We start from the raw sequence: 27,851 nt of genomic DNA, 5'->3' as shown, positions 1-27,851 counted from the left end.
GGCTGGTGTGTGACCTGGCTTGGGATGAAAATGGGTTTAACATGGAGTGGGACGCACCAGGAATGGAGATCAATGAAGCAATGGGTGGGGCGGGACCGGATTGGGACGGGGGGTGGGCGGGGGGAGGTGGCGACGGGGCTGGGTTCGGGGCTGGAAGGAGGGCTAGCGCCGAGGTTACGGACGGGGCAGGTGAGGGTTCGGGACGTGGGTGGGGCTGGCCCCGGAGCGGAGCGCAGGGGCGGCGGGTGAGGGGCGCGGGGGCGCCCGGGGCAGGCCGGGAAGGGGGGGCGGGCCTCCCCCTGGGCCGGGCCGGGGCGGCGCTAGGACCGAGCGAGCGGAGGGAGCGAGCCGGGCGGAGCCAGCGCCCCCCGCCCCCCGCCGGCCGGCTCCCCTCCCCCGGCCGCTGGCTCGCTCGGCTCGCGACGCTGCAGAGGCTCCGAGGCGGCGGCGGCGACTCCCTCTTTCCCTCCCTCCTCCTCCGTCCGCCCGTCCGTCCGCGCGTCTGTCCGTTCGGCCCGGTCCGGCCCGAAGCATGGCCGGCGTCAGCTTCAGCGGCCACCGCCTGGAGCTGCTGGCGGCGTACGAGGAGGTGATCCGAGAGGAGAGCGCGGCCGACTGGTGAGCCCCCCGCCCCCGCCCCCGGCCCCTTTGTCCCCGCGCCGCCGCCGCGCCTTTGTTTCTCTCCCGCCCCGCCGCCCCGCCGCCGGGAAGGGAGGGGGACCCCGAAATGGTGCAGCGGGCCGGGAGGGCCGGGAGGGGCTGCCTTTGTGCGCGCCGGGGGAGGGGCCGGCGGGCCAGGCGGGGCACTGCCGGGTCCCAAGTGCCCGGAGGCGGCCCCAGGCGCGCGGTGGGAGCGGCGGCCGGACGCGGCCCGGAGGCGCGGGGTCCCGATGTGGGGCCCAGGGCCGCGTGGCCCTGCGGGAGCCCATCCCCCACCCTACCCCCGGGCCCGGGGGACAGGTGTGCACGGGGCGGCCAAGGGCACCTTCGCCACCTTCGAGCGGGCGAGGTCCGGGTGGGGACGGGGCGGGGACCGAGCTAGCGGAGCCAGCGCAGCCTGCCTGGTTCATCCCGGCCCGGCCACAGCACAAAGGAAAGCGAGGGCGGGGGAGGAGCGGAGCGGGCTGGGGGCCGGGCGCCCCGCCCACCGGGGGGCCTCTCGGAGTGGGCCGCCCTCCCCCCGGAAACCTGGGCTGGAGTGAGGTGGAAGGATGTTTGCTGCCACATGGCGACCGCGAAGTGACTCCCTTACCGCCGCGGGTCGCGGAGGAGGCAGGGGTGAGCTTCCCTACCTGAAGGGGACTGCGGGGACTAGGCAGCTGGCTGGGGGGCACTGAGCTGCCTGTCTAGGGCGCCAGCTGAGGTCCCTGGGAGGAAGCCCTCTGGAGAACAAGTGTGGAGGGAGCCCCGAAAGAGGGCTGAAGGGGTGAACAGATCCACGGGCCCCTACCAAGGGGCCCTCGGTCCCTGATGGGGGAGGAGCTGGGCCGCCCCTCTCCCCGCCCCCCAACTGCTGTCTCCCCCTGAGCTGGGGGAGGGGATGGACCACCTGCTCTGGGGCTGGCTGGCGGCGGAAAGAAGAAACCGAGGGGTTCCTCACTGCCCCATCCTGGAATCCTCTTCCTCCCCGCCCCACCCCGTAATACTCTCGGGGAAGGTGCCCATCTGGTTCCTAGGCCTCCTCTCCCCGCTGGCAGATGGGAACAGGCTCTTCTTGAGGAAACTGAGGCAAAGAGGAGGGCGGGTCTGAAGGACCCCGCTTGGGCTGGCCTCACCCACACACTGGGCGGGCAGTCAGGTGGAGACTCTGACCTGGGGGCTCCTGGAGGAGAGGATGAGATGGCTGGGCATCCATGGCATGGTACTGCAGCACTGGCCAGCAGCCAGGCCTGGAGGGATGGACGCGAGAGAGACAAGCTCTCGTGTCCTGCAGGTCAGTCACAGGAGAGGCCAGCACAGACTCAGCAGGCAGGCGGCCCACCCATTGTCCCAGCCCTGCCCCAGGGGGCTGAGATCATGGGAGGAGCTCTGGGCAAGTGGCCGGCTTGGCCTGGTGTAGGAGCTGGCTTCAGGGTAAGGCCCCGCCTGGGGAGAGGCACAGCTCACCCCAGAACACCTCCTTCGCCCTCCAGTCTGGAGGGGTGTTGTCTGCCACCACCCCATTTTCTCCTAAAAGCAGAGCCCTGGTGGCCTATTGCCAGGGCCACAGAACCCCTGTTGCTCAACATCCTGCTCAACAGAGGCCTGCCCCCCCCCACCCCAGCAGCATCCATGTGGCCAAAGCGAGTTATTCATCACTGGTGTGCGTCACCCCCCATCTGGGTTGTGTGTGGGACACACAGATGCACACATGCACATATTTGTTCACTACGGGCCCAGATCACATTTTGAAAAAGGGGTGTGAGGATCACTTTCTGCACAAGAGGATATGAATACCCCAGTGCCCAGCATGGAACCAGGGGTGCAGTGAGGTCTGAAGACTCAGAGGCAGACGCTGCCCGTAGGTCCAGAGGGAGGGGTGTCGGGTAAATGGCTGTCTGCCCCCGCTTACCTTGCTTCCAATGGGGAGGGGTGGTTGGGGGGGAGTTCACTCTAGGTGGCAGGGCCTCTGAAGTGGACCACTACTCTGGCACAGGGAGCAGGGGACCCAGGAAATGAGGTTGTATAGTGGGAGGGGCCGCTGTTGTCCCGGTTGTGATATGACTCACTGTGATCATATACAAGTTCCTGGTCCTCTTGGAAAGAAAAAGGATTGGGCCCAGCCCTACCTCAGATACTGAAGGACTTTCTAGCACCACCATCCTGAGAGTGATGGTCCTGAGGGGTCCACCTGCCCTCACCCCCCCACCCCAGCTCACCCGAGGGTCTCTGGAACTGCCACATTCCAGCTCCCATCTCACACTAGTTCAGTATCTCTGGCTAGATGGCTTCTAAGTTGGTGTCAATATTACACATGCTTATGGTGTGCGGTGTGCTGGACCCCAGGACCCAGAGAGCAGGATGTGCTGATTGACTGAGTCAGCGTTCCTGCCTTCAGGAGGCTTACAGTTGGGGGCAGTGTCTGTCTCTAGGAGTTGGAGCTGGTAAGATATGTAGGGGTCCTCTACCCCATCCTGATTCCCTGTGGTTTCACCAGCTTCCACCTGGTGCAGCACCAGGCTCGGGATGCCTCTGATGTGTTTGAGAAGCACTGGTCTTTGTATTCCTGCTGGGATGTGGTGGGTGCTCTGGGAGGGGCAGCTCAGGGGAGGCTGCCGGGGGCCAGCAGCCAGCACTGGGCTCTGAAGAACGGAAGGATTCCACTGGGAATAAGCGTGGGGTAGAGGAGCAGGTCTTGCCTTCCATGTGAGGAGAACAACATAGGCAGAGGCTCCAGGGTGAGCCCTGTCCAGAACCCTGCCTGGGTCAGGGAGCCGTCCAGTGTGGCCCAAGTGTGTGGTGTGGACAGGGCAGTCTGATGGAAAGGCAGGCTGGAGGGTTTGAACTGGGGTATGGTTTCTGCTGGAGAAGGGCTGTCGCTGGAGCAGGAAAAGGTGGCCGGAGGTGGGTAGGCAGGGGCTGAGGATGGAAGGCGCCCCAGGGAGCCTGGGCAGGCCAAGACAGGTCCTCTCAGGGACGCTTGATGTCTAGAGCAGTCTCTAGGAACTAGGGTCCCTGGGCTCTGCCTCAGTTTCTCATCTGTGCATGGAGAGGGACAGAGCCTGCTTCTCTCAGGGCCCTTTGTTCCCGTGGTGGGTTAGGGCAGCAGAACAGGTGGTGGGCCAGCTGTGCTGGGAGCAGCTGTCAGGGTCAGGCTGGAGCTGGGGGTAACAGTTGGACCAGGAACTCCCAGCACCCCAGCCCACCTGTGTTCCTTCCTGGAGGTAGGAAGTGGGGAATTCAGGAAGGGGAGGGGCTGGGGCCATTTGGCCCTGGCCACAACCTCTTAAGATGTCCCCTCCGTCCCTCCCGCCTTCATTTCCTTTGTCCCTTCACTTCTGTCCTTTCTTTTTCCTCCTCTCCCTGTTTCTCCCTCTGCTTCTCCCCTCCTCTTTCTCTTCCCCTTTGCCCTCCCTTACTGCCTCCCCTCCTCACAGCCCCAGCCTCCTGCCTTGGCACGTGGGAATAGGAGTTTGGAGAAGGGGTTGAGCCCTTTCAAACCTCAGGGACAAGGCCCTTCCTCCTAGGCCCGGCTCTCCTCCCTCCCAGAAGGTCCTCAGCCTGGGCCTGCATGGGGTGATGGGGGAGGCATCTCTGCATTCCCTTCCGTGAAATGGATGCTCTGTCACCACAGCCTATCAGAAGGAGCCAGGGCACACAAAGCTGGGGAGGAGGAGGAGGAGGAAGGCCGCCAGGTCAGCTTTCTGTTGAAGCTCAGGCAGAAGGAAAGGCCAGCAGTCTCAGAAGGCCTCAGCCAGGGCTGAGGCAGCCTAGGGGCTGGAAGGCCTGGAGCTCACGCATGGCCACCCTGGGGCCAGAGTCTGGGCGAGAGTGACTGCAGTGACCTCATCCCCATTTCAGAGAGGCGGAGATTGAGGCTGAGGGCGGGTCCCCAGGGTCCTTTGTGTTCAAGGAGAATGCAGTTGGGGTGGGCCAGTCGTGTGCCAATTGCAGGGTTGCCATGGTTACCGGGGGATGCCCAGAGCTGTAGGAGCACCAGGTTCTCTCTTCTCCTCCTCCCTCCCCAGGGGAGGGGCAGCGGGGACCAAGGCACGTGCCAGGTAAGTTCCTGGCACTAGCCAATGGGGGATGAGGATTGTGGTAGCCAGGGAACAGTAACCAAGGAACCGTCGCCTTGGAATCTCCATCACACACCCGCTCCACTGGGTTGTAGGCTGCCAGGGCCAGGGCCGGGATGCTGTGCACTGAGCTCGACCAGCCAGCAATTTCTCCCCTCACTGCCTGTGCCCCGCCTGACCCCGGCCTCCAGCGGCACCCTGCTGGGCTCCCGCCTGAACCAATGCCTGGCCCTGTTGTCATGGCTACAGCAGGAGCCCTCCCTGTTCCTGTCCTACCCCCTCCATGTCCCCTATCCCTCCCCAGAGCCGTCCCCACCCAGAATTGGCGGCCTGGGCCCTGACAGTTTGACAGCCACCCCTCCCTCTCCCCAGGGCTCTGTACACATACGAGGATGGCTCGGATGACCTCAAGCTTGCAGCATCAGGAGGTAGGAATTCCAGCCATTCCTTCGCCTTCCTCTCCACCCCCTCCTCCCCCCACCTGACTGTAGGCCACCTCCCCGCCTGCACCCTGCAGCCCCACACTTGCCTGGATTTGGCTGGTGTCCTTCCTCCAGTCATCCCTGTGTCCCCAGGGTGGGGAGGAAGCTCTGAGTCTTGTTGAATGTTGGACTTAGGAGGCTGAGCCTCCAACAGGGAAAGTGACTTGCCTAAAGCCACACAGCTGGGACGCTTTGGGGGAAGGGCCCTATTCACTGCCTTCCCCAGAGCCAGAAGGCTTGATTGTGCCTCTGGGCACTGGCACCTGGTGAGACATGATGATGTGTGAAGAATGAGACCTGAGTGTGAAGAACAAACACTTCCTCAGTCCTACCCCAAATCAGGGCCTGCAGGAGTCATAGGCAAAGCCGCATCCCTGTGCACTGCCGCCCCCACACATACCAACACCAAACTGGGGCCCACACATCCCAGAGGCCAGAAGACCCCCGGGGGGCCTGCGGAGCCCTGGAGGAGCCTTTCCTTTGAGTTCCAGGCTCTTTTTGGGAAGGGTTTAGGAGGCAGAGACAACTGACGCTCTCCTGGTTACCCCAGAAGGGGGCTTGCAGGAGCTTTCGGGCCACTTTGAGAACCAGAAGGTGATGTACGGCTTCTGCAGCGTCAAGGACTCCCAAGCTGCTCTGCCAAAATACGTGCTCATCAACTGGGTATGCGGCCGGGGCTGGGGACGGGAGCTGAAGGCCCAGAGCAGGTGCCCTGCCCGTCGGCCCTCTGACACCCATGGAGAGGGAACCCCACCAGTTCCGGGGAAGATGCACCCTATCATGTAGGGCACCCCCTTGTCCTTTCCCGACCGCCTCTTTGCTGGGTACTTTGCAGGTGGGTGAAGATGTGCCTGATGCCCGCAAGTGCGCTTGTGCCAGCCATGTGGCTAAGGTGGCTGAGTTCTTCCAGGTGTGTGTCGGGGGCCAGGGCTCTTAGGGGTGGGGACAGCCACCAGGGTCTGTGTGCTGGGGTGGTGATGGCGGGAGGATGGTGCCACCTGAGCACTGCCATCTTCTTGTGGAAGGGCGTCGACGTGATCGTGAACGCCAGCAGCGTGGAAGACATAGACGCGGGTGCCATCGGGCAGCGGCTCTCCAACGGGCTAGCGCGGCTCTCCAGCCCCGTGCTGCATCGGCTGCGGCTGCGAGAGGATGAGAACGCAGAGCCCGTGGTTAGTGTGTGTTTGGCACCCGTGGACTCTGCCTGCGTGGCCTGGTGCTCGAGTCTGGCCTGCCCGGTCCCTCTTAGCCCTCACCCTTTAGGTGTGGGGGGCTCCTGGGGCATTCAGCCTGCCCACGCTGGGTCCTTCGACACCGCAGGGCACCACCTACCAGAAAACAGATGCAGCTGTGGAAATGAAGCGGATTAACCGAGAGCAGTTCTGGGAGCAGGCCAAGGTATGGAACCCTGAGCCTGGCCTGGCTGAGCCGCCCCTCGTGGACCCCATGGGGCAGGTCTGAGTCCCTCACTGCAGTGGCATGGCCCATGCCACGTGCCCCGCCCCCAGCCCTGGGTTAGGGAGGGGCCGGAGGGACAGGGTTCAGGCGCCCAGGCTCAGGGCCTACCCTTGCTCGCACCGGGGCTCGCAGAAGGAAGAAGAGCTGCGGAAGGAGGAGGAGAGGAAGAAGGCCCTGGATGAGAGGCTCAGGTTTGAGCAGGAGCGGATGGAGCAGGAGCGGCAGGAGCAAGAGGAGCGCGAGCGGCGCTACCGGGAGCGGGAGCAGCAGATCGAGGAGCACAGGTGAGCCCACCCGCCCGGCAGCGCTCCAGGGCCCCCCGGGCGCACCCTGACGGGTGCCGGCTGCTTATCGTTCCAGGAGGAAACAGCAGACTTTAGAAGCGGAAGAGGCCAAGAGGCGGTTGAAGGAGCAGTCTATCTTTGTAAGTTCTTGGCCAAGGCTCCCGGTCTCTGGGTCAGGGAAGTGAGAATGGTCCCTGTGCTCCTGGGCCTTGTGGGGAGATCAGTGGCTGGGAGACAGTGGTGGCTGTTCTGGGGACGTGCATGGGCACGGGGTGCCATGGAGCATCAGGCCTGGCACCTCATCACGTGGGGCTCTGGCCTCTGGCTGTGGAAAAAGACTACTTTGGAGAAGCTTGTGCTCTAGATTGGAAGAGAACATCCATCTAGACCCAGACCCTCACTGACCAGGCTCCCCCTCCCCTCCCCCGGGGTCTCTTGGCAGATTAGACACTGTTCCTGCACTCTGAGGGGCCACCAGGCCTGGTCCCGCCACGGGAGTGAGGCAGGCGGCATGGGGGAGCCTGGGCCAGTGCCGAGCATCCGTAGCCAGTGTGCTGCGTCTCCTTGGGAGCAGCCTCTTTGTTCCAGGGGTCCCGTCTGAATCTCCAGACATTGGGAATTGCGTGTAGGTCCTATGGATTGGTCCCTGAAAATTACAGCAGAGTCACATCTTCATGCTTTGAATTTAGTGTTTTGGAAATAGCTAATGTCATTCAGGACTGAGCGTGGCTCAGTTCAGGAAGGGAGGTGGGTTCATACTCATCTGGACTGGGACTGTGATGGGCAGGTGCAGGGCTGTGGGGACTGAAACGGGCTCCAGAGTCACCCACAGGAGGCTGAGAGAGAGGAGGCAAGACAGTCCTGCAGGCACCAGCATTAAGTCACTCCAGTCACATCGGCCCTTGGATGGGATGGGGACAATGTGTGGCTGGCTGGTAAGCTCCAGTGTCATTCATTCAACACACACTTGCCACCTGCCACATACAGAACATGGTGGAGAACAAGCTGGGTAAGATCTTATTTTCATAAGCTGATTCATGTTTTGTTTTATTTTTTTGTTTTGTTTTTTTTTTTTTGAGATGGAGTCTCACTCTGTCACCCAGGATGGAGTGCAGTGGCATGATCTTGGCTCACTGCAACCTCCGCCTCCCGGGTTCAAGCTATTCTCTCCCTCAGCCTCTTGAGTAGCTGGGATTACAGGTGCACACCATCATGCCCAGCTAATTTTTGTGTTTTTGTAGAGACAGGGTTTCACCATGTTGGCCAGGCTGGTCTTGAACTCCTGACCTTAGTTGATCTGCCTGCCTCGGCCTCCTAAAATGCTGGGATTACAGGCGTGAGCCACTGCGCCCGGCCACATGTATTTGCTTTAATTGTGGCAAAATACATAAAATGTACCATTTCAGTCATTTTAAAATCTGCATTTCATTAAGTGGCATTAAATTCATTCATATTGTTGGATAACCACCACCACTGTTCATTAAACACAAATTCTGCCCTTCCCCACTGGCCAGCTCCTGGCAGCCACCATTCCACTTTCTGTCTCTATGAAGTTGACTACTCTGGAGACCGCCTATCAGTGGAATCACACAGTGTTTGTCCTTGTGCGTGTGGCTTATTTCACTTAGCATGATGTCCTTAAGGTTCATCCATGTTGTAGCATGCGTCAGAATTTCCTTCCTTTTGAAGGCTGAATCATATTCTATTGTATGGATATACCACATTTTCTTTATCCTTTCAGAGTGAGGGTTATTTATTTATTTATTTTTTGAGATGGAGTCTCGCTCTGTTGCCCAGGCTGGAGTGTAGTGGTGCGATCTCAGCTCACTGCAAGCTCCGCCTCCCAGGTTCACGCCATTCTCCTGCCTCAGCCTCCAAGTAGCTGGGACTATAGTCGCCTGCCACCATGCCTGGCTAATTTTTTTGTATTTTTAGTAGAGACGGGGTTTCACTGTGTTAGCCAGGATGGTCTCGATCTCCTGACCTCGTGACCCACCCACCTCAGCCACCTAAAGTGCTGGGATTACAGGCATGAGCCACTGCGCCTGGCCTGCCTCCAAGGTTTAAGTGATTTTCCTGCCTCAGCGTCCCAAGTAGCTGGGATTACAGGCACCCACCACCACGCCCAGCTAATTTTTGTATTTTTAGTAGAAATGGGGTTTCACCTTGTTGGCCAGGCTGATCTCGAACTCCTGACCTCAGGTGATCCATCTCGGCCTCACAAAGTGCTGGGATTGGCCGGGCGCGGTGGCTCAAGCCTGTAATCCCAGCACTTTGGGAGGCCGAGGCGGGTGGATCACGAGGTCAGGAGATCGAGACCATCCTGGCTAACATGGTGAAACCCCGTCTCTACTAAAAATACAAAAAACTAGCCGGGCGTGGTGGCGGGCGCCTGTAGTCCCAGCTACTTGGAGGCTGAGGCGGGAGAATGGCGTGAACCCGGGAGGTGAAGCTTGCAGTGAGCCGAGATCCCGCCACTGCACTCCAGCCTGGGCGACAGAGCGAGACTCCGTCTCAAAAAAAAAAAAAAAAAACAACAAAGTGCTGGGATTACAGGCATGAGCCACTGCACCCAGCGGATAAAGTTTATTCCTTTTTTTTTTGTATCTTTAGTAGAGACGGGGTTTCACCATGTTGGCCAGGATAGTCTCGATCTCTTGTCCTCGTGATCCACCCGCCTCGGCCTCCCAAAGTGCTGGGACTACAGGCGTGAGCCACCGTGCCCAGCCAAGTTAATAAATAAATATTTATTATTTTTTAATTTTTTTGAAACGGAGTCTTACTCTGTCGCCCAGGCTGGAGTGCAGTGGCACGATCTCAGCTCACTGCAACCTCTGCCTCCTGGGTTCAAGCGATCCTCTTGCCTCAGCCTCCTGAGTAGCTGGGATTACAGGCATGCACCCCCATGCCCAGCTAATTTTTGTATTTTTGGTAGAGACAGGGTTTCACCATGTTGGTCAGGCTGGTCTCGAACTCCTGACCTCGTGATCCACCTCCCTCAGCCTCCCGAAGTCCTGGAATTACAGGCGTGAGCCACTGTGCCCTGCCCGATAAAGTTTATTTATTTTTTAAATTTTATTTTTATTGATTTATTTATTTTTGAGATGAAGTCCCACGCTTGTCCCCCAGGCAGGAGTGCAATGGCGCCATCTCAGCTCACTGCAACCTCTGCCTCCTGGGTTCAAGTGATTCTCCTGCCTCAGCCTCCCAAGTAGCTGGGATTACAGGTACCCACCACCACGCCTGGGTAATTTTTGTATTTTTAGTAGAGATGGGTTTTCACCACGTTGGCCAGGCTGGTCTCAAACTCCTGACCTCAGGTGATCCTCCCACCTCGGCCTCCCAAAGTGCACCACGCCCGGCCCCGATAAAGTTTATTTTTATGCTGACATTTCAAACATACAGACATGCAGGTAGACAGAACAGTGTTGTGAACCCCCTGAGCTGATTTATTTTCACCAGTTATCAACATTTCAGGTAAAGTCTGAAGGAGCTTACCATTATTTTATAGTCCCATCTGGCCCTTCAAGTATAGTCCACCTGAGAGTGGCAGTGGACATTCTAGCAGGTTGGTGTGGTTCCCTTGCAACTTCAGGTTCTCTAAGGAAGGGCACGTGTGAGAGACTTTGGGATTTAGCACTATAAAATGCTTTCTCTTGGCTTAAGGAGCTGTCTGCTTTCTCTCCCCTGTTACGAATTGTGTGACATATCTGGGTTCCCTTTTTGCCTGGCCTGCAGGGGAGCTCCCGTGTATCTGAAAATGCTTTAGGCACAGCAGTGGCTTTGACCTGTGTGGTTAGTGCGTTGGTCTCTCTCCTTCCTCTGGGCCTTGCTTGTTTCAGTGTTGTTCACGTGGTTGGTAATTAAAGCCTTTGTGGTGGGTCGGGCGCGGTGGCTCACGCCTGTAATCCCAGCACTTTGGGAGGCCGAGACGGGTGGATCATGAGGTCAGGAGATCGAGACCCTCCTGGGTAACACAGTGAAACCCTGTCTCTACTAAAAAATACAAGAAATTAGCCGGGCGCGGTGGCGGGTGCCGGTAGTCCCAGCTACTCAGGGGGCTGAGGCAGGAGATGGAGTGAAGCCGGGAGGCGGAGCTTGCAGTGAGCTGAGATCGTGCCACTGCACTCCAGCCCCGGCGACAGAGCGAGACTCCATCTCAAACAAACAAACAAAAAAAGCTTTTGTGGTAGCTACCCCTGGTCCTTACTTTGAACAAGGCAGAGGAACCAAGTGAGATTACAGCAGGCAAGGGGCAGAGCAGCAAAGGCTGGTGGGACACAGGCTCATGGGAAGGCGAAGAGCCTGGGCTGTCTGGAACTCCGTGGGCTGAGGAGTGGGGGAAATTTGATTGGGAAAGGGGAGCAAGGGCAGAGGAGGAGTTTAGACTTCATTCTGGGGGTCACAAAGTTATCGTTGAGGTGACAGCCCTCCTGAGGGTGGGATACTACGAAGGGCCCTTCTCCCAGTGCCCCGATAGATAAGCTAAAATTCTAGATTGTAGGCTCAAAAGCAGAGCTGCCCTGGGACTTCACCACCTTAGCAGCCCCTCCTGTCCAAGCTGCCACCTGAGCAGCAGGGGACACTGACTAAGAAGCCTTAGGTGTATGAGTGCAGTTGAGCAAACATGCACCCGCCTTGTACTGGCCACCCACCCGCAGACCCCAGTCCTCATCCTGTGTCGCTCACAGCGGAGAGGGAGGTGCCTCCGGAAATAGGAACTTAAGGATGTGGTGTCATCGTGGTGGAAGCCAGGAACACCCTGTGGGGACCCAGAGGAGAAAATGACCTGAGCAAGCCAGGGACCTCTTCCCCAGGAAGCAGTGGTCATGCTGCAGCTGGAAACCAGAGGGCCTGGCCCCCGGGTCGGGAGCAGGCATTTGGGAGAGGGGCTGATCTCCCGTGCTGAGGCTTGGAGGTGGGAATGGGTGTGCCTGTTCTGGGAACTGACTGTGTCGTGCTGAGGACTTGATGTCTACATCTCACAGTATGTGGGCGCCGTGGGGTGGGGGCCGGCAGGGGGTGGTATTAGAGAGGTGATGGCTAGGTCAGGCAGGGGTGGGGGACGTAGGCCAAGCGAGGGCCCTGCCTACCCAAAACAGCGCGTGCAGTGGGCAGGTGAAGCCAGTAGGCGATGGTGGGGCCGGGGGCAAGCGGGCGGCACAAGCCTATCTTAAGGGGGCTGCGGCGAGGCCCCGGTGATGGCTGCTCTGGAGCTTGCAGGTGATGTCGCCAGGGCTCTGGCACCTCAAGAGAAACTGGGACCCTGATTTCAGTATGAAAGTTCCTGGTTTTTAAGTGGTGGCAACTAATTAACATGGTTTAAAAATATCATACCAGCAAAACAAAAGCCATCTGTGGGTCATATTTAGCCAGTGCTTGCTGTGGCTCATGGGAACCCCTGAGGGATTTTAAGCTCAGAAAAATCATGGTCTGATCCGCATTTTGGAAAGGTCCTTTCAGGGCCTGTGGAGAGCAAATAAGGCAGGTAGCAGTGAGGAAGGCTGGGCCGTGATGCCACGGTCCAGGCAGCAACATTGGCAGCATGGTGGCCCCAGCGCTAGGGTAGGAGGTCCGAGAAAAGTTATCTGCAAAACAAGGAGCACTCCTGGATGGCCCTAGGCACTTGCTTAGATATGGGGATGAGCAAGCGGGTGAGTGAGCCTGGTGCCCAGAGGCCTGGCAGGTCAGAGATTAGGTGGCCGAGGGCCCTGAGGGAAGAGAGGGACTGTGTGACTCGGTTTGACGGGGCAGAGGTACCACCTCTGAGACCCTTCCTGCCAGATTGTGAAAGAAGCATGGGGGCTGTAAGAAGGCCAGAAGGCTGGGCACTGGTGGCTCATGACTGTAATCCATCCCAACCCTTCCGCAGGCCAAGGCAGGAGGATCCCTTCAGCCTAGAAGTTTGTTGAGACCAGCCTGGGCAACATAGGGAGACCCCATCTCTACAAAAAAATTAAAATTAGCCGGGCATGGTGGTGCACACCTGTAGTCCCAGCTACTCGGGAGGCTGAGGTGGGAGGATTGGTTGAGCCCAGGAGGCAGAGGCTGCAGTGAGCCGCGATTGCACCACTGTTCTCCAGCCTGGGTGACAGGGCGAGAACCTGTCTTAAAAACAAAATAAAGCCGGGCGCGGTGGCTCAAGCCTGTAATCCCAGCACTTTGGGAGGCTGAGACGGGCGGATCACAAGGTCAGGAGATCGAGACCATCCTGGCTAACACGGTGAAACCCCGTCTCTACTAAAAAATACAAAAAACTAGCCGGGCGAGGTGGCGGGCGCCTGTAGTCCCAGCTACTCCGGAGGCTGAGGCAGGAGAATGGCGTAAACCCGGGAGGCGGAGCTTGCAGTGAGCTGAGATCCCGCCACTGCACTCCAGCCTGGGCGACAGAGCCAGACTCAGTCTCAAAAAAAAAAAAAAAAAACCACAGAATGAATAAATAAAATACAGTAAAAAAGAAGGCCAAGAGCCCCTGTGGGGGTAGGTGCACCAGACACTGTCCCTTTGTTTCTAGGGTGACCATCGGGATGAGGAGGAAGAGACTCACATGAAGAAGTCAGAGTCGGAGGTGGAGGTGAGAGCTGGCGCACCAGCCAGGTGAGGCGGACAGGGCTACCTCAGCTTGCCTGGCCGAGCCCCAACCTTTTCCTTGTGCCCTCAGGAGGCAGCGGCCATTATTGCCCAGCGACCTGACAACCCACGGGAGTTCTTCAAGCAGCAGGAAAGAGTCGCATCAGCCTCTGCAGGCAGCTGTGATGTGCCCTCGCCCTTCAACCATCGACCAGGTAGTCCTAGGCCTCACCCCCACCTGGCCCCACTCCTTAGGTCACGGCCCTGAGCCTCTCTGGGACTCTCTTGGAAGGGAAGCCTTGCCCAAGGAACCCTTGGAGAAGGCGAGACCTTCATCCAGCGTGCATCCGCCCACCACTTCCCAGGTGGCAGGACCCCAAGAAGGGCCAGGGATGGTGGTGAAGTCGCTTGTGGCTGAACAGTGGGGAGTGCTAGAGCCTGTGGGGTAGCTCTGGCATGGGCCGAGGCACAGCGCTGGCCGCGGGGAGCAGCTCGGCTGGGGTGAATTAGGCCTGGCCTGGAAGGCCGGGATGCATGCGGGCTGGGCTCTTGTCCCTGGCCTGAGTGAGCCTCCTGGAGCTTGCACCCAGGTGTCCCTGTTTCGCTTCTCACTGTGCTGCTTCTGCCTCCCCTGAAGCTCTTCCCTGCCCTGTGTGCTGGTCTGAGTGTGCTTGCCCCGTGCTGGGGTCCCGCCACAGGCCCTGTCCGCTGTACTGCTCCCAGGCTGGCTGTGTGTCTGGGGCTGGTGTGAGGCTGTGGCTGGCTTGGCTGAGTGTGCCCCTGGCTGAAGGCAGCTTGGACATCCAGGGCCAGCCCTGGGGGCGGGAGAGGCCTCGGGCAGGGGTGGGGGAGACTGACCCTCTCTTGTCCTCTGTCTCTTTCTCTGTCTGTCTCTCTCGGCAGGTCGTCCGTACTGCCCTTTCATAAAGGCATCGGACAGTGGGCCTTCCTCCTCCTCCTCTTCCTCCTCCTCCCCTCCACGGACTCCCTTTCCCTATATCACCTGTCACCGCACCCCAAACCTCTCTTCCTCCCTCCCATGTAGGTAGCAGCCCCAGGCCTCGGCGGGGGTGGTAAGGAGGGCCCCGCTTCCCAGCAGCCCCCCACCCTCACTCCCCCAGCCTGACCGCTGATCTCTGGCGTTTGTCCCCAGGGCAGGCACTGCCTGCCTCTTGCCCCTGGCCTTGTGGGGCACTGGCCCCCAGGGGCCTAGCTTACAGGGTCTGGAGCTGGAGTCTGGCCCCTGCGGGGGCTGGGGAGCTCCCAGCCCCCACCCAGACTCCAGAGAGGAGGTGCTGGCCAGGCCCCAAGGAGGACAATTCTGTCTCACCCCGCTCCCCCGCCCTCACTGACCCTCCTGGGGTTTGTTCCACAGGCAGCCACCTGGACAGCCACCGGAGGATGGCGCCCACTCCCATCCCCACGCGGAGCCCGTCTGACTCCAGCACCGCCTCCACCCCTGTTGCTGAGCAGATAGAGCGGGCCCTGGATGAGGTCACATCCTCGCAGCCTCCACCGCTGCCACCGCCACCCCCACCAGCCCAAGGTGAGAGAGGGATCCTACCTGCACCAGGCCTCCCATCATCAGTCCTTGGCTGGGAGCCCCAGGTTGCCATGGTAACCGTTCTCCAGGGATCTGGGCCACCCATCACCAAGACTGCACTGCCCTGGAGGCGGCTGCTGGGGGAGGAGCCCTGGTGTACAGTCAGACCTGCCCTCTCTAAAGCTTAGCACCTGCCCTCTCAAGTGGGAATCGGGCCTTCCCAGAGCTGCCAAGGGGCTTAAAGTCACTGGGGTCACTGGGTAAGGGGGCAGTGGGCCACCTGCATGGAAGTCCCTGGCTCTCTCCCTCGTTAGTGGGTGGGCAGGGTCTCCATCCTCCCCCAGGGGAGCCGGTTGCATGTCTCCTCTGCCTGTGCTGTGACAGAGACCCAGGAGCCCAGCCCCATCCTGGACAGTGAGGAGACCAGAGCAGCAGCCCCTCAGGCCTGGGCTGGCCCCATGGAGGAGCCCCCTCAGGCACAGGCGCCTCCCCGGGGGCCAGGCAGCCCTGCAGAGGACTTGATGTTCATGGAGTCTGCAGAGCAGGCTGTCCTGGCTGCTCCTGTGGAGCCTGCCACAGCTGACGCCACCGAGGTCCACGATGCAGCTGACGCCATTGAAACCGACACTGCCACTGCAGACACCACTGTTGCCAACAACGTGCCCCCCGCTGCCACCAGCCTCATTGACCTATGGCCTGGCAATGGGGAAGGGGCCTCCACACTCCAGGGTGAGCCCAGGGCCCCCACGCCACCCTCGGGTACTGAGGTCACCCTGGCAGAGGTGCCCCTGCTGGACGAGGTGGCTCCAGAGCCACTGCCGCCAGCAGGTGAAGGCTGTGCCACCCTTCTCAACTTTGATGAGCTGCCTGAGCCGCCAGCCACCTTCTGTGACCCAGAGGAAGTAGAAGGGGAGCCCCTGGCTGCCCCCCAGACCCCAACTCTGCCCTCAGCCCTTGAGGAGCTGGAGCAAGAGCAGGAGCCAGAGCCCCACCTGCTAACCAATGGCGAGACCACCCAGAAGGAGGGGACCCAGGTGCGGCAGGGACTGCCTGGTGGGAGGGATGGGAGGGAGTGGGCGCTGAGCAGGGTGCTGGCCCTGCATTCCTCATGCTTGCACCAGTACCCCCTTTCTCTGTGACCCACATTATTGGAGGGGAAGTCCATCCCACCCCGCCTCTGTGGGCCAGCTCTGCTTTTGTTCCCAAGGCAGGCATCCGTGTTTCCCTGGCAACCACTGATGGAGTCATTGGTTGCTGGGGAAACGGGCTCAGGCCTGATAGGTAAGCCCCAGTCCGGCTGGGTGGGGCCAAGTGACCTAATGCTTTCGCCTGCAGGCCAGCGAGGGGTACTTCAGTCAATCACAGGAGGAGGAGTTTGCCCAATCGGAAGAGCTCTGTGCCAAGGCTCCGCCTCCTGTGTTCTACAACAAGCCTCCAGGTAGTACTGGGCTGGATTATGGGGAGGAATTTGGGTGTGGGGGCTGGATTTGAGTGTGGGTAGCCACCCCACCACTGCCCACCGCTCACAGAGGCTGGGGACACAAGTATGGGTCTGCTAGGTCCTTAACTCCTCCCCCTTTTCTAACGCCTCAGAAATCGACATCACATGCTGGGATGCAGACCCAGCTCCAGAAGAGGAGGAGGGCTTCGAGGGTGGTGATTAGTGGTGGCGCCAACCCTAGGCTACCCTTGCCAAGGCCGCCCACCTGCATCGGCCTCTGGCCAGACGGCCCGCCGTGCCTGCATTCGCAGCAGCTCCGCCTGGCACCCACTCTGGATTCCGGCCCTGGCTGGGGACTTGGCCGCTTCCCTACCCACAGGGCCTGACTTTTACAGCTTTTCTCTTTTTTTTAAAAGTTGATAGGAGACTTGTACAGTTGACTGGTTTTCCTCCCGTTGGTAGTTGAGACGCTGTTGCAAATTCCACCCCTCCTTCCCTGGTCCAGATTGTAGCTCTTAGTCCTCCCTGCTCAGCTGGCCGGGGTGGAGGCCTCACCCTGCTTGGGGCCTGGCGTTCGGGGAGCTCTGGTGGGAAAATGTCTCCCACCTCTTTTCCTAGTTTTATGTTTCTTGGAAAAATATCACTTTGTATTCTCTGTCCAGGGCTTCAGATATTTTGCACGAATTTTAAAACATGGCAATAAATGGCTCGTGGGCTCTGGCTCCCTGGGGCCCCCTCCCCGCCCTTCTTTTGACCCCTTCTTGTCTGGCCCAAAGGAAGTAGCAGGCCCAGCTGGGGCCCCTCGGCTGCCCCCCACCTCTCCTGCCGGGCAGGTCCCAGGCTGGAGGCCCTAGGCGCGGTTCAGGTCAGGGCTATGGATGGGGCCCAGAGGCTTTGGTGGCCCCTCCCCAACTCCTTCCTCTTTGCTTGGGTTCCTTTTTCACGTTCAGTAACTGTTTTTTTTGGAAAGCACAAACTTCTGTAACGGGTCGTGCTCATGTCTGTTAATAAAGAAATCCAGATCCCTTTGGGCTGCCGCCTGCCCTGACCCAGGTTCCCAACTCCTCCCATCTCCGAGGCCGCAGCACCTCCTTGCCACCAGGGGGCGTCCTCACCCTAATTCCAAGACCCGCCGGGGCCGGGGGACGGTGCTGGGGGCTGAGGCTCCCAGGGGAAGCCGCCTGGAACTGAGAAGGTTGATCTCAGTTCTGTACCCTTAGGCTCTATTGTGGCGGAAACGCACGTTCAGGGTCGGTCCTGCCAAGGTCCCGGCTTGTCTGGTCACCAGAACCCTGGGCGAAAGCAGCGGGTGCACCCTCCGCATGTACCAAACCAGATCACACACCTTTATTATCCTCAAAATGTAACAAACGGGATAAGAAATCCCTCCCTCCCCCCGCCCCTCCCCGCAGTCCAGGGAAGCATTTAAAAAGCCCCGCAGTCAGGCCAGGAGTCCGCCGGTGGGGCCCGGGGCGCCGGGCGCCCCTCTATACGGCTGTAGTCCTCCCGAACAAGGGGATGGAGACCGGCAGACGCCAAGCTCCGTGCTCCAGTGGCTCGCGGCTGCTGAGCTCTGAGTCGGTCCAGCTGGGGAAGACCCGGCGGCCACGGTCGGCCTGCAGGCAGAGGGCTGGGCAGGGCGGCGCGGGCCGAGGGGCGCTGGGCAGGTGCAGCGCGGAGTTGTAGCCCCGGTCCAGGAAGAGCGGCTTGTAGCTGGGAGGCGGCTGCTCCTGTTTTTCCGCGCTGTCGCGGCGGCTCAGGAAGGGCGTGACGATCTTGCGGTAGAGGCCGCGCGTGTCCGTGAGCACCTCGCTGTAGGGCGGCGGCGGCTCGGCCATCAGCACCGCCTCTTCGTAACACGGTGGCTTGGACATGTCCGATTCCGCTGCGGAGTGGGAGGCGGTCGGAGGGGGTGAGGCCGCCGGTTCCCAGCCTCTCGCAGAGGCCCCAGCCAGGGGCCGCCCGCGCCCCAGCTCCAGCCCCAGCCCCAGCCCCAGCCCGAGCCCGCCGCTGCCCGTGTTCTCCCGGAGGCTGCGGGTGGAAACCCCGCGGGTAAGCAGCGAGCCCTCCAACGCCCGCCCACTCCCGGCGGCCCGGATCGCCCCCTGGCGGAGGTCGGTACTCACCTTGGCGCGGGTAGCTCCAGGGCCGTGGCGGCACCGACAGGTGCGGAGGCGGCGGGTGCGGGAGCGCGTGGTGGTGCGGGTGTGGGTGTGGATGCGGGTGCGCGTGCGGCTGCGCGGGCCCGTGGTGCAGCAGCGGGTGCACGTGCACGTGCGGATGCGAGTGCGCGTGCGCCGGCGCCTCCAGGCGACTGCGGTGCGGCGGTGGCTGCGGCGGCGCCAGGCCCGGGGGGCTCCCGGCCAGACTGCCCTCGAGTTCGAGGGGCTCCAGCTCTAGGGCGCGCAGGTTCTGCTCGCGCAGTCGCTCCTCCTGGCGCCGTTTGAGGCGGCGGCGCAGGAAGCTGCAGAAGCAGCAGAGCAGGACGATGAGACCCCAGATGAGCCAAAAGCCGGCGAAGCACGTGAGGAACGTGTAGGTGCCCTGGGACATCACCATGGCGGCGGCACGGGCGGCGGGTCCTCAGCCGCTTCACTGGACACTGGGCTCCTCTGCGTGGCCCCGGGCCCGCGCCACACTCTCAGGTGCCGCCAGCGTCACTCGGGGACCCGCGGCCGGGGGCTGCCCGTGGCAGGTCTCAAGTCGTGCGCGCGCCGGCGGGGGACAGCAGCGGCGCCCGCTCCTTCCCATGGCGCCGGCGGGCGCGCGGGCGTGCCTCACCCGGGGCCGCGCGGGACCTGTGGGGCAGACACGGGGCGCAGTGAAGGCGCGCCGCGGCCCCCAACGACTTCCCGGCCCCCGCCCGCGCCCTGCGCAGTCCGGGGAAAGCCTTCTCCGTGGGAACCCCGCTCTCCCCGGGGGGCCGGTGACGTCACCGAGGAGGGTGACGTCACGCCTCGAGGTTTCCCCGGTAGGGTTTCCCCGATCTGAGCCCCGGCCGCCGCCGCGGAGCCCGGGCGCCGAGGGGAGCCGAGGCGGGCCAGCAGGGGGCGCGCGAAGGCCGGACTCCAGCTCGGACGAGAGATTCGCCATCCACAGTCCCTGGGGCAAAGGTACCCCAGCTGCGAAAAGGTTTCAGGAGCCTGTGCGCACCAGGTCCCTGAAGAGGCGTCTCGACGCGGTTGCTGTGCGGCGGGGAAAGGGTGGTATATCTCCTGGAGCCCCACAGACAGCCACCCGGCGCCCTGTACAGACGCCTGGTAGCCCCTGGCTGCCCAAAGCCCGGAACAACTGGCCCTGCACCGCGCCCTCCTGGTCTCCGCCGCTCCCATTGTAGGGCTCAGGCGGGTGGCTCCAACTGGTAATGCGTGCCAGTACTGCGTGCCACCGGCCCTGCCTTTGCGCCTAGCGCGCTGCGCCGAGCGTGGGCCAGTCTCTCTCTTCCTTTCCTCCAGGCGCCCTGCCTGCTCCAGCTCCGCTTCCCCGCCTCCTACCCTTGCACAGCCCCACTTGGCTCTGCCTCTGTCTCCAGGCCGCCGTCTCCCTCTCCCTCTCGCGGAGGGGAGGAAAAGTAGATGAGGGTCGGAAGCTAGTCTGTTGTACCCACCTGGTCCTGCACTCACGCCAGATGGGCATCTCTAGTTCCGCTTCCTCCCCTCCACAAACGCGGGCGAGAGGGGGAACCTTGCACCCTAAGAGGGAGGTAGGAGGGAGCCCTGACTCTGAGTGAAAGGTGGCAGGTGACTGCTCACCGCCCCCACAGAACAGAACTGAGCCTTTCCTGAATGCCTTATACACACAGGTTTGAACGAAAGCCTTCGGGTAACTGGAATGATTCCTATTTTACAGATGAGCAGTTGGGGAAAACTGGCTGTGTAGATGGCAGGTGGTGGAACCATAATTTGAACCCAGGCCTGGCCACAAAACCCTAGCCTGGGTGGGGTGGGGGGTAGTGCTGCCTGGGCTACTTTGTGGGCCTCTTCCAGAAGCCCCACAGACCCTCCTACCCTCAGCACGCCCAAGGCACACACACACACTCTGCTTTGAGAGCCACAGGGAGCCTGAGCCCCAAGCTGGGGGGAAGCCAGGCCATGGGCCACCCCACACTTCTCCCCAGATGGCCCCTGACTCCATGGCTGCCTTCAGCCACGTGCCACTTGGTGCCCATGCCGGTCCCCTTCTCCTGGGCCTGCGTTCCAGAACAGACAATGGCAGGAACCATAGCTCTGCCCGCCCCCTCGACAACCCTGCCATGAGGCTGCCATGGTGACGCAGCCCAGATAAAAACACGATGCTGCCAGTCACTGGGAGTTAATTACATCTGTTATTCTTTTCCTGAGCCATCAGGAATGCTCTGAGGAAACTGGCACTAACTAGAGATCCCCCTGGCCTGCCAGGCAGGAACAGCTCCGGGTCAGAAAAGGTAACCCCGGGGCTGGAGGTGATGGGGTTTAGCTGAATTACAAATATCTTTTTTTTTTTTTTTTTTTTTGAGATGGAGTCTCGCTCTGTCGCCCAGGCTGGAGTGCAGTGGCCGGATCTCAGCTCACTGCAAGCTCCGCCTCCCGGGTTCACGCCATTCTCCGGCCTCAGCCTCCCGAGTAGCCGGGACTACAGGCGCCCGCCACCTCGCCCGGCTAGTTTTTTGTATTTTTTTTTAGTAGAGACGGGGTTTCACTGTGTTAGCCAGGATGGTCTCGATCTCCTGACCTCGTGATCCACCCGTCTCGGACTCCCAAAGTGCTGGGATTACAGGCTTGAGCCACCGCGCCCGGCCTACAAATATCTTTCAAGGACCACACAGAATCCTCTCAACACCACCTTGTCCATGCTGGTTGTGCCCATTTGATAGACAGGGAGATAGGCTCAGAGAGGGAAATGACTTGCCCCAGGTTACACAGCTCAGAAGGGGAGGAGCTAGGATTTAGCCTGAGTCTGAATCCAAACTCTGTCAAAACACTCCCTATGTGATAAGCCAGATGTAAGTGGCAGCCATGGGGGCACTGGGCAGACAGGCCAGCTAGCAGCCAAAATGTGCATTCCCATCCCTTCCCACCAGGGCCCTGGCATGCCTGATCACCAGCCCGACACTGCTGTGGAATAGCAGCATGAGAAAGAGCTACAGGATGAAGGGGAGATATAATGGCAGCTCCAGGTTAGCAAGAGACCAAAGACAGGGTCTGTGCCCTGAGGGCACCCAGCTCAGCAGGTAGGGCATTAGGCCAGACAGGGCAGGCCATGCCCAGGACCTGCTGGGTGCCATCATAGCTGCATTTTATAGACTAGGCAACTTTGGGCCAAAGAGCAAGAGGAAGGCACTTGCTTAAGGTCACATAGCTAGCCCCATGGCCCCAGCCTGGCTCTGCCCCCAGGTAGAGTGGGTGGGGATTTGACGCTGAACACTATCCCCTTGGCAGTGTCACAGCAGGCCCACGGGACTGGAATCCTGTCTGACGCCTCCCTCCCAGGTGCTCAGTAGACTCTCACTAACCGACCATAGGTGCTCAATACATAAACATCAGAGGTTCATTCAGACCTTTCAAAATGCTCTACCTGACCAGGCCAGACTTTGCAAAGCCTCCTGAAAAAAGCATGCCCCCTTACTGCTCCTTTCCTATGTGAGCTCTTGCCCTTGTCTGGGAGCCTTTCAGACTCAGACCCTGCCTGCAGCCTGCTTCTCCCAGTCACTCCCTCCACTGTCCACACTGCTCCAGACTGGTAGTAGCACATACCTGCCTCCTCCTACCCACCCAACACATTCAGGTGCTAGGAACGATGCCCTGCAGACAGACTGGGCTGCCATTTTATCATTTTATTACTCATGTTCTGTTTGTTTCCTGTTTCTCTTTTCCTACTTTCTTGAAGGTTATTTGAACATGTTTTAGGGTTCCATCTTGATTTATCTGTAGTGTTTTTGAACCATATCGCTCTGCATGTTTTCTTGGGCCACACACTCACTGGGAGCACGGCAGGGGGATGAAAGCAAGACCCTTGGTGAGTTTCTTAACCTCCAAGTTGCTTCAGTTTCCTCATCGGTGAAGATGAAGCTAATCCATGCCAAGGGTGTGGAGGTGCCAACAAACATTAGCTCTGATGGTGGCTTCTGAGCTGAGGATACAGAGATGTGTGTGTCCCCAGGGTGCTCCCTGCCTGAGAGCTGGGCACCACCCTCTTCGAAGCAGGCTAGCATTCTTGTCATTTGGCAGATGGGAACACTTGGCTCAAGGAGATGAAATGACACCCAAGGGCACACAGAACCAGGGCCTGGCTGCATTGCTGTGGGCACCTCCCACACTGCCCTCTGCACAAAGAACCCTACACCAAAGATCTGCCACTGGGTCCTTTATCTCAGCAAAGAGCCTACCATTCCTTCCATCCACCGCATCCTCTGCAGGGTGGCATCTGTCCACTTCCTTTGGTCCTCCTGCCACTGCCTTGGCCAGGCCAACATCGTCTCTCCCCTGGCCCCCATCACCACGCTTGCCACTGTGCTCTGCCCCTGCCCAGCCTAGTCACTCTTCATAACGCCACGCTGCCTCAGGAGCCAATCTAGCATTTAACATTGAACATGGCTTAGATCCGGGCCTCTCAAACTTAAGCAAGCATCAGAACCACGTGGAGGCTGTTAAAACAGTGTTGGGCTCCACTCCCAGTGCTGGATTCAGTAGGTCTAGGATGGGGCCCGAGTTTGCATTTTTCACAAATTCCCAGCAGATGCTGGTACTGCAGAGCCGGGGAACACACTCTGAGAACCACTGACCTAGGTGCTGGCCTCCTGGATGAGCTCCTGCCAAGGCCTCTTGGGCTCACCTGAGCCACCTCACCCCTCAGGGATGGGAAGCCCAATGATACCAGGATGTTCCGGGGCGGCCAGGGTCCAGCACCATCGGTCTTACCAGCTGGCACCCAGTAAGCAGCTCAAGAACCACCTATGGAAGGAGAGGCTGGAGGGCTCGTTACGTGTTTGGTCTTTTAGCTGTGGGACCGGGAGTACCTTAAGGGCTGGGTCTGTGTCCAGTTCATTCCTGGGAAATGTCAGCCATTCACCAAAATGTCACAGAGAGAAAAGCCATCACCCAGCCCTCGCTTGGCAGGGTGGTTTATAAGCAAGTGGAGAACCCATGCGTCTACATGAATCAAAGGAAAAGGCTGTACGGAGCCACACACCAGGGTTCTGGGGGGCAGGGATGGGAAATCCCGGGCAGCAGGGGCGCTGGGTCCCACCTGGATTTGAGGCTAGAGCTGCTGGTCTTCAAGGGAAGGGACAGGAACGCAGAGCAGAGGGTGAGGGCTAGGGGGCAGGACAGACTGACAGCCTGTCCTGTGTGCCTTGCACATGCCAGGTCCACTACTGGTCTCTATGCTAGTTATCTAAGGAAAAGCCGGGAGGTGGCTACTGTTCTCTCTACAGACAAGGATGTAGGCTCAAGGAGTGGGTCCAGCTCAGGTCTCCATAGCCAGGTGATGTGAAGCTCAGGTGATGACAAAGTCCCTGGTCCCGGCAGGAAGGGCATTTCAGGGAGCCACTGGTAACACCCTTACACCCCTCCCACACCAACACAGAGGAACTGAGGCCAGACACGACTAGACAGGACTTGTCTCCGCTCCCAGTCAGCCAGGCTTGGAGCTGGCCAAAACGGCCCTCCACCTAGGCCAGGGTACTGAGTGGCACCCTTGCTTGCAGGTAGATGACCTAACCCTGACACCAAGCCAGGAAGCCAGGGCTTGGGAAACTACAAATAGGACCACAGAGACTGAGGCCCCGGCGGGCCTGTAGGTGGAGAGCCCTCACTCAGGCCAGTGTCTACAGCTCCGGCCCTCTTCAGGGCAGGGTTTTCAGAGACCAGGTTCCTCCACTGAAACCTCAGCCTGCGGCTCTCTGTGCCTTCATCCCCGCAGCTAGCATAGAAATAATGATCTGACCCTCCAGGGGAGGAGGCCACATGGGCATGATGGTGATACCCTGGTGGGAGGCAGCCTGGGTAACATGCAGGGTGCCGAGGGGTAGCCCTGAGCTCATATTTGGCTTCCGCCCTCACTGAGCCATGTGATCCCATCCTGGCTACTCCCATACCTGAGCTGGAGTTTCTTCAGCAGTAGGACAAGGGTGCCGAGGGGAGAACAGAACTCCCTCTGATGAGGGATCACCCTGCAGCCTCAAGAGGCTCAAATACAGAAAGCAGCCCCTGCAGGTGGCCCAGCAAAAACTGCTGTCCCTTTCCCACAGGCCAGAGGTCTCAGACACAGGACCCTTAGGTTGGACACAGTTCACAGACATGTTTTAAAAACAATCCATGCTCACAATCCATTTTTAAAAACATTCTGATTAATTGCCAACATTTAAAAATCCAGGAGATTTTATATAAAGGTCTAGATTTCTGGTTCATCTTGAAAATTGGACAGTCAGGTCATACCAAGACCACATTTCACACAGTGACAAAGATTGGAGCTGAGCGGCTCCCTGGCCCGCCTCACTCATTCCATTTCCCCCCTGATCCTTGGAAGCATTTGGGTTTCCAATGCCTGGAGCTAGACTGAGCACCCACAGGCAGCAGCACTGCACGGGCCCATCTCTGCTAAATTTTCTCTCCCACAGCCAAGACTGCAAGCTGAGCAGGCCCGGAGCCCATGAGCCTAGGGTCAGGGCTTGGGGTTTTACCAGGGGACTGAGGCAGCCCTTTGCTGCTTGGTCTCACCCAGAGGGAGAAAATGGAGGCAGGGAGGAAGTGAAGAAGGGAGGAAGAAAGCTAGCCCCATCCTATAATGCATCTGGGGGAGCAAGAATTTGGCTGATTTTGCTGGAAGAAGGAAAAATGTACCAAGACCTGAAAGATGGGGAATGTCCTCACTGGAGGAAAGTGAAGGAAGGTTAAGAATGCTCCTCTAGAAGGCTCTACCGTTCTCTTCTGCCAGGGTTACAAGAGAAGTTAGATGGCAGGCAGAGAGGAGCTCTGCCCGCAGAGAAGCCTGCACTGTGGACTCAGCTCTGCCACTTACTGCTAGTATGACCTTGGGCAAGTCACTCACCTCCCTGAGCCTCCCTTTAGAGTCTTCATCTCTAAAATGGGGATAATAAACTTACCTTGAGCAACTGTTGTAAAAAAATTAGGAGATAATGGATGCAGAGCACTCAACACAGCTCTCACAGAGCAGTAAGGGAATGAAAGCTACCTGTGAGTCATTCCCCAGGCGCCCCTGCCTGCAGGAGACTCAGGCCTGACCTCCAGGGCACCACCCATCTAAGGGCATCTTATACCAAGGCCTCAAATGCCCCAGATGTCAGTCACCTCTAGGAGGCCTCCCCGGATGGGAAACCCAAGGGCTGTTGTGGTCACTGGGATCCTGGATCTGAAGCCCGCGGTCGGGGCTGGCATCTGCTGAGTCAGGCCTGGGAGAGCTGGCAGGAGGGCCATTTCTCTCTCCAGCATGATGCCCGCTGAGGGGAGGTTGGGAGGGGAGCCAGAGGTCATTTCCTCTGAGTCAGAGGCCACTCTCCTCCCAGAGGAGCTCCCCTGGAGGACCAGGCACCTCCATGTGGCGCGGGCCTCCCTGCCGGCCAACCTGCATGCCACTCAGTACAGTTGGGGCATTGTGCTCATACAAGAAAGGGGCACTTGTGATCCAGACAATGGGCTGGGTCGATCCCATTTGGCCTGGGCTTCAGCTTCCCTGGGTCAGCAATGTCCTTTCCTCTGCTCTTGCCCACTCTGCTTCCACCCCTCCCTGGAGAATGGTGGCTAGGAACACGGAGCAGAGACTCACCGCGGGCCCATCCATGCCCGGTTTGACACGTGCCCCGGCCGTGAGGAGGAGGGATGCAAGCTTCGCTCCTCTACCCTGGTAAGAAACGTCGCCCCTGGGGAACCCAGCTCGGCTCAGGCCATGTCCAGGGCCGGCGCGATTAGGCCCTGGGGGGTGGTGGCGGCGGTGGATGGTTGGGGGGTCTATGGGCAAAGACCCCAGCCCCAGCCTCCATGCCTCCTCCTCCCGTGACAAGCCCAGGGGCTGGGCCGCCCCCACGTTTGCAGCCACCCCAGGAGCCCTGCTGCGACGACTGCAGCCACGTGGGAGCCAGCTCGTGCCCACAGCCGTTCGCCCCCACCCCCACCCTCGATGGGCTGTGGAGGCAGGCACACCCAGCCGGGCCAGAGGGACGACATGCCCCCGCTGCGCACCCCTCTCCCCCTGCGCCCCCGAGCTGTGGGCCCGCGTGGGGGGAGGGGGAGGGTGGGGGAGGGGGCGTCGCCACCCCGCAGTCGTGTTGCCGGGGAGCGCAACCCCGTTGCTGTGGCAACCGTTTCCAAGCGAACTGGTGGCGGCTCGCGCCCCGTTCCGGCTCCCTCGCTCACTGGCGCTCTCCCTCCCTCCTGTGTGGACTGGGGGAGGGGCGGCCCGGGTAGGGGTCCGGGGCGGCGACCCGGGGCCAGGGCGCAGAGCCGCCCGCGGGGAAGGGCTCAGTCCTGGGACCATCTTCCGCCCGCGCTCCGTGCCCGCCCGGCCCGCAGCCGCCGCGGTACTCACGGGCCCAGGCATCCTCCTCGAGCTCGTTCTCCTGGCTCGGGGCGAGCAGCGCGGGCCCAGCGGACAGAGCCCCGGGCCTGCGGGGGGAAGCGGCGGCGGCGGCGGCCCGGGGGAGCAGACAGTGGCAGCGAAAGCGGCTCCGAGCGCTGGGCTGGAGTCGCGGGGCGCGCGCACGGGCGCGTACACGGCGGGTGCTGAGCCCGACGTGCGCGCGCGCGGCAGCCGGTAGAGGGCCCCCCACCCCCAGCCACACGCCGCGAGGAGGCTGCCCCCGGAGGGAAGGAGGGGGAGGACGGACACCCACCTGCGGCGCCGAGACCCGGCTCTCCAGCCCGCCGGGCTCACACCCGCCAGGGCACCCTCACGGGAGGCACGCGCCGGCCGACCCAGTCCACACGCTAGGTTGGAGCCCAGGCCACACCGGTCGTGTACACTGGATGCACAGCCAGGAAGCTGAGGTCGAGAATCCCGACGCGTACACAGCTCAGCTCGGAGAGCACACATATGTCCAGGTCCCTGTCACATCCTGACAGGCGCTGCGCACACGCAGTGGGCAGGGGCCCTGAGCAGGCAGGCACCCTAATGTGGCTCCTTACCAACTCATGACCCCTCCTGCTAGGTGCCCAGCAGGTGTGCACCACCACATGCCTACTAGCAAGCAGCACGGGGAGGAGGACCTAGTGCCGAATCCATAGCCCTGACCTCCGTGGACATGCCTCCCCCCGACCCCACCAGGGAGCAGATGACCCCCAGAGAGCGCCCCACTGTCTACCCCGAGGTCCAAGCTTGCAGAGGCCACTCTGAAGTTGGCTGTCCATCGGCCTCTTAACTGGG

At 60.4% G+C, this 27,851-nt stretch overlaps 2 protein-coding genes across 9 annotated transcripts; one reads left to right on the top strand and one right to left on the bottom strand.

The window, feature by feature from the left end:
• The first annotated feature begins 427 nt into the window (after positions 1-427).
• Positions 428-17,522, top strand: DBN1 (drebrin 1). 4 transcript variants are annotated; one of them, XM_045394589.3, is made up of 15 exons: positions 428-618; positions 5,091-5,146; positions 5,751-5,863; positions 6,036-6,110; positions 6,226-6,372; positions 6,521-6,598; positions 6,791-6,942; positions 7,019-7,082; positions 13,457-13,516; positions 13,604-13,727; positions 14,416-14,553; positions 14,888-15,058; positions 15,440-16,089; positions 16,391-16,493; positions 16,649-17,522. In XM_045394589.3, the coding sequence occupies exons 1-15, from the start codon at positions 533-535 to the stop codon at positions 16,717-16,719; spliced, it is 2,088 nt and encodes a 695-aa protein (XP_045250524.1). In that variant the 5' UTR covers positions 428-532; the 3' UTR covers positions 16,720-17,522. The 4 variants fall into 4 exon arrangements, with proteins under 4 accessions (XP_045250524.1, XP_005558711.1, XP_005558712.1 ...); XM_005558655.4 differs by lacking the exon at positions 428-618 and adding an exon at positions 827-1,278; XM_005558654.5 differs by lacking the exon at positions 14,416-14,553.
• A 299-nt stretch (positions 17,523-17,821) lies between these two features.
• PRR7 (proline rich 7, synaptic) lies at positions 17,822-27,176 on the bottom strand. 5 transcript variants are annotated; one of them, XM_045394600.2, is made up of 5 exons: positions 27,018-27,176; positions 26,259-26,352; positions 20,104-20,188; positions 18,623-19,294; positions 17,822-18,381 (listed from the first exon to the last, which is right to left on the bottom strand). In XM_045394600.2, the coding sequence occupies exons 4-5, from the start codon at positions 19,053-19,055 to the stop codon at positions 17,984-17,986; spliced, it is 831 nt and encodes a 276-aa protein (XP_045250535.1). In that variant the 5' UTR covers positions 19,056-19,294; positions 20,104-20,188; positions 26,259-26,352; positions 27,018-27,176; the 3' UTR covers positions 17,822-17,983. The 5 variants fall into 5 exon arrangements, with proteins under 5 accessions (XP_045250535.1, XP_045250533.1, XP_045250534.1 ...); XM_045394598.2 differs by having other exon boundaries at positions 26,259-26,333; XM_045394599.2 differs by lacking the exon at positions 20,104-20,188.
• Positions 27,177-27,851: the final 675 nt, after the last annotated feature.

The sequence above is a fragment of the Macaca fascicularis genome, chromosome 6, assembly GCF_037993035.2.
Source record: "Macaca fascicularis isolate 582-1 chromosome 6, T2T-MFA8v1.1".
Taxonomy (NCBI): domain Eukaryota; kingdom Metazoa; phylum Chordata; class Mammalia; order Primates; family Cercopithecidae; genus Macaca; species Macaca fascicularis.
This window is presented reverse-complemented; position numbering and strand designations above follow the sequence as displayed.

Bases quoted from the DNA above. Each gene is read 5' to 3' on its own strand.
- DBN1 (XM_045394589.3), top strand. From the start codon at position 533: ATGGCCGGCGTCAGCTTCAGCGGCCACCGCCTGGAGCTGCTGGCGGCG. The intron at 619-5,090 runs GTGAGCCCCCCG...CCCTCTCCCCAG, and splicing joins GAGGAGAGCGCGGCCGACTG to GGCTCTGTACACATACGAGG. The intron at 6,111-6,225 runs GTGTGTGTCGGG...TTCTTGTGGAAG, and splicing joins AGGTGGCTGAGTTCTTCCAG to GGCGTCGACGTGATCGTGAA.
- PRR7 (XM_045394600.2), bottom strand. From the start codon at position 19,055: ATGGTGATGTCCCAGGGCACCTACACGTTCCTCACGTGCTTCGCCGGC. The intron at 18,382-18,622 runs GTGAGTACCGAC...CCCACTCCGCAG, and splicing joins CTGGAGCTACCCGCGCCAAG to CGGAATCGGACATGTCCAAG.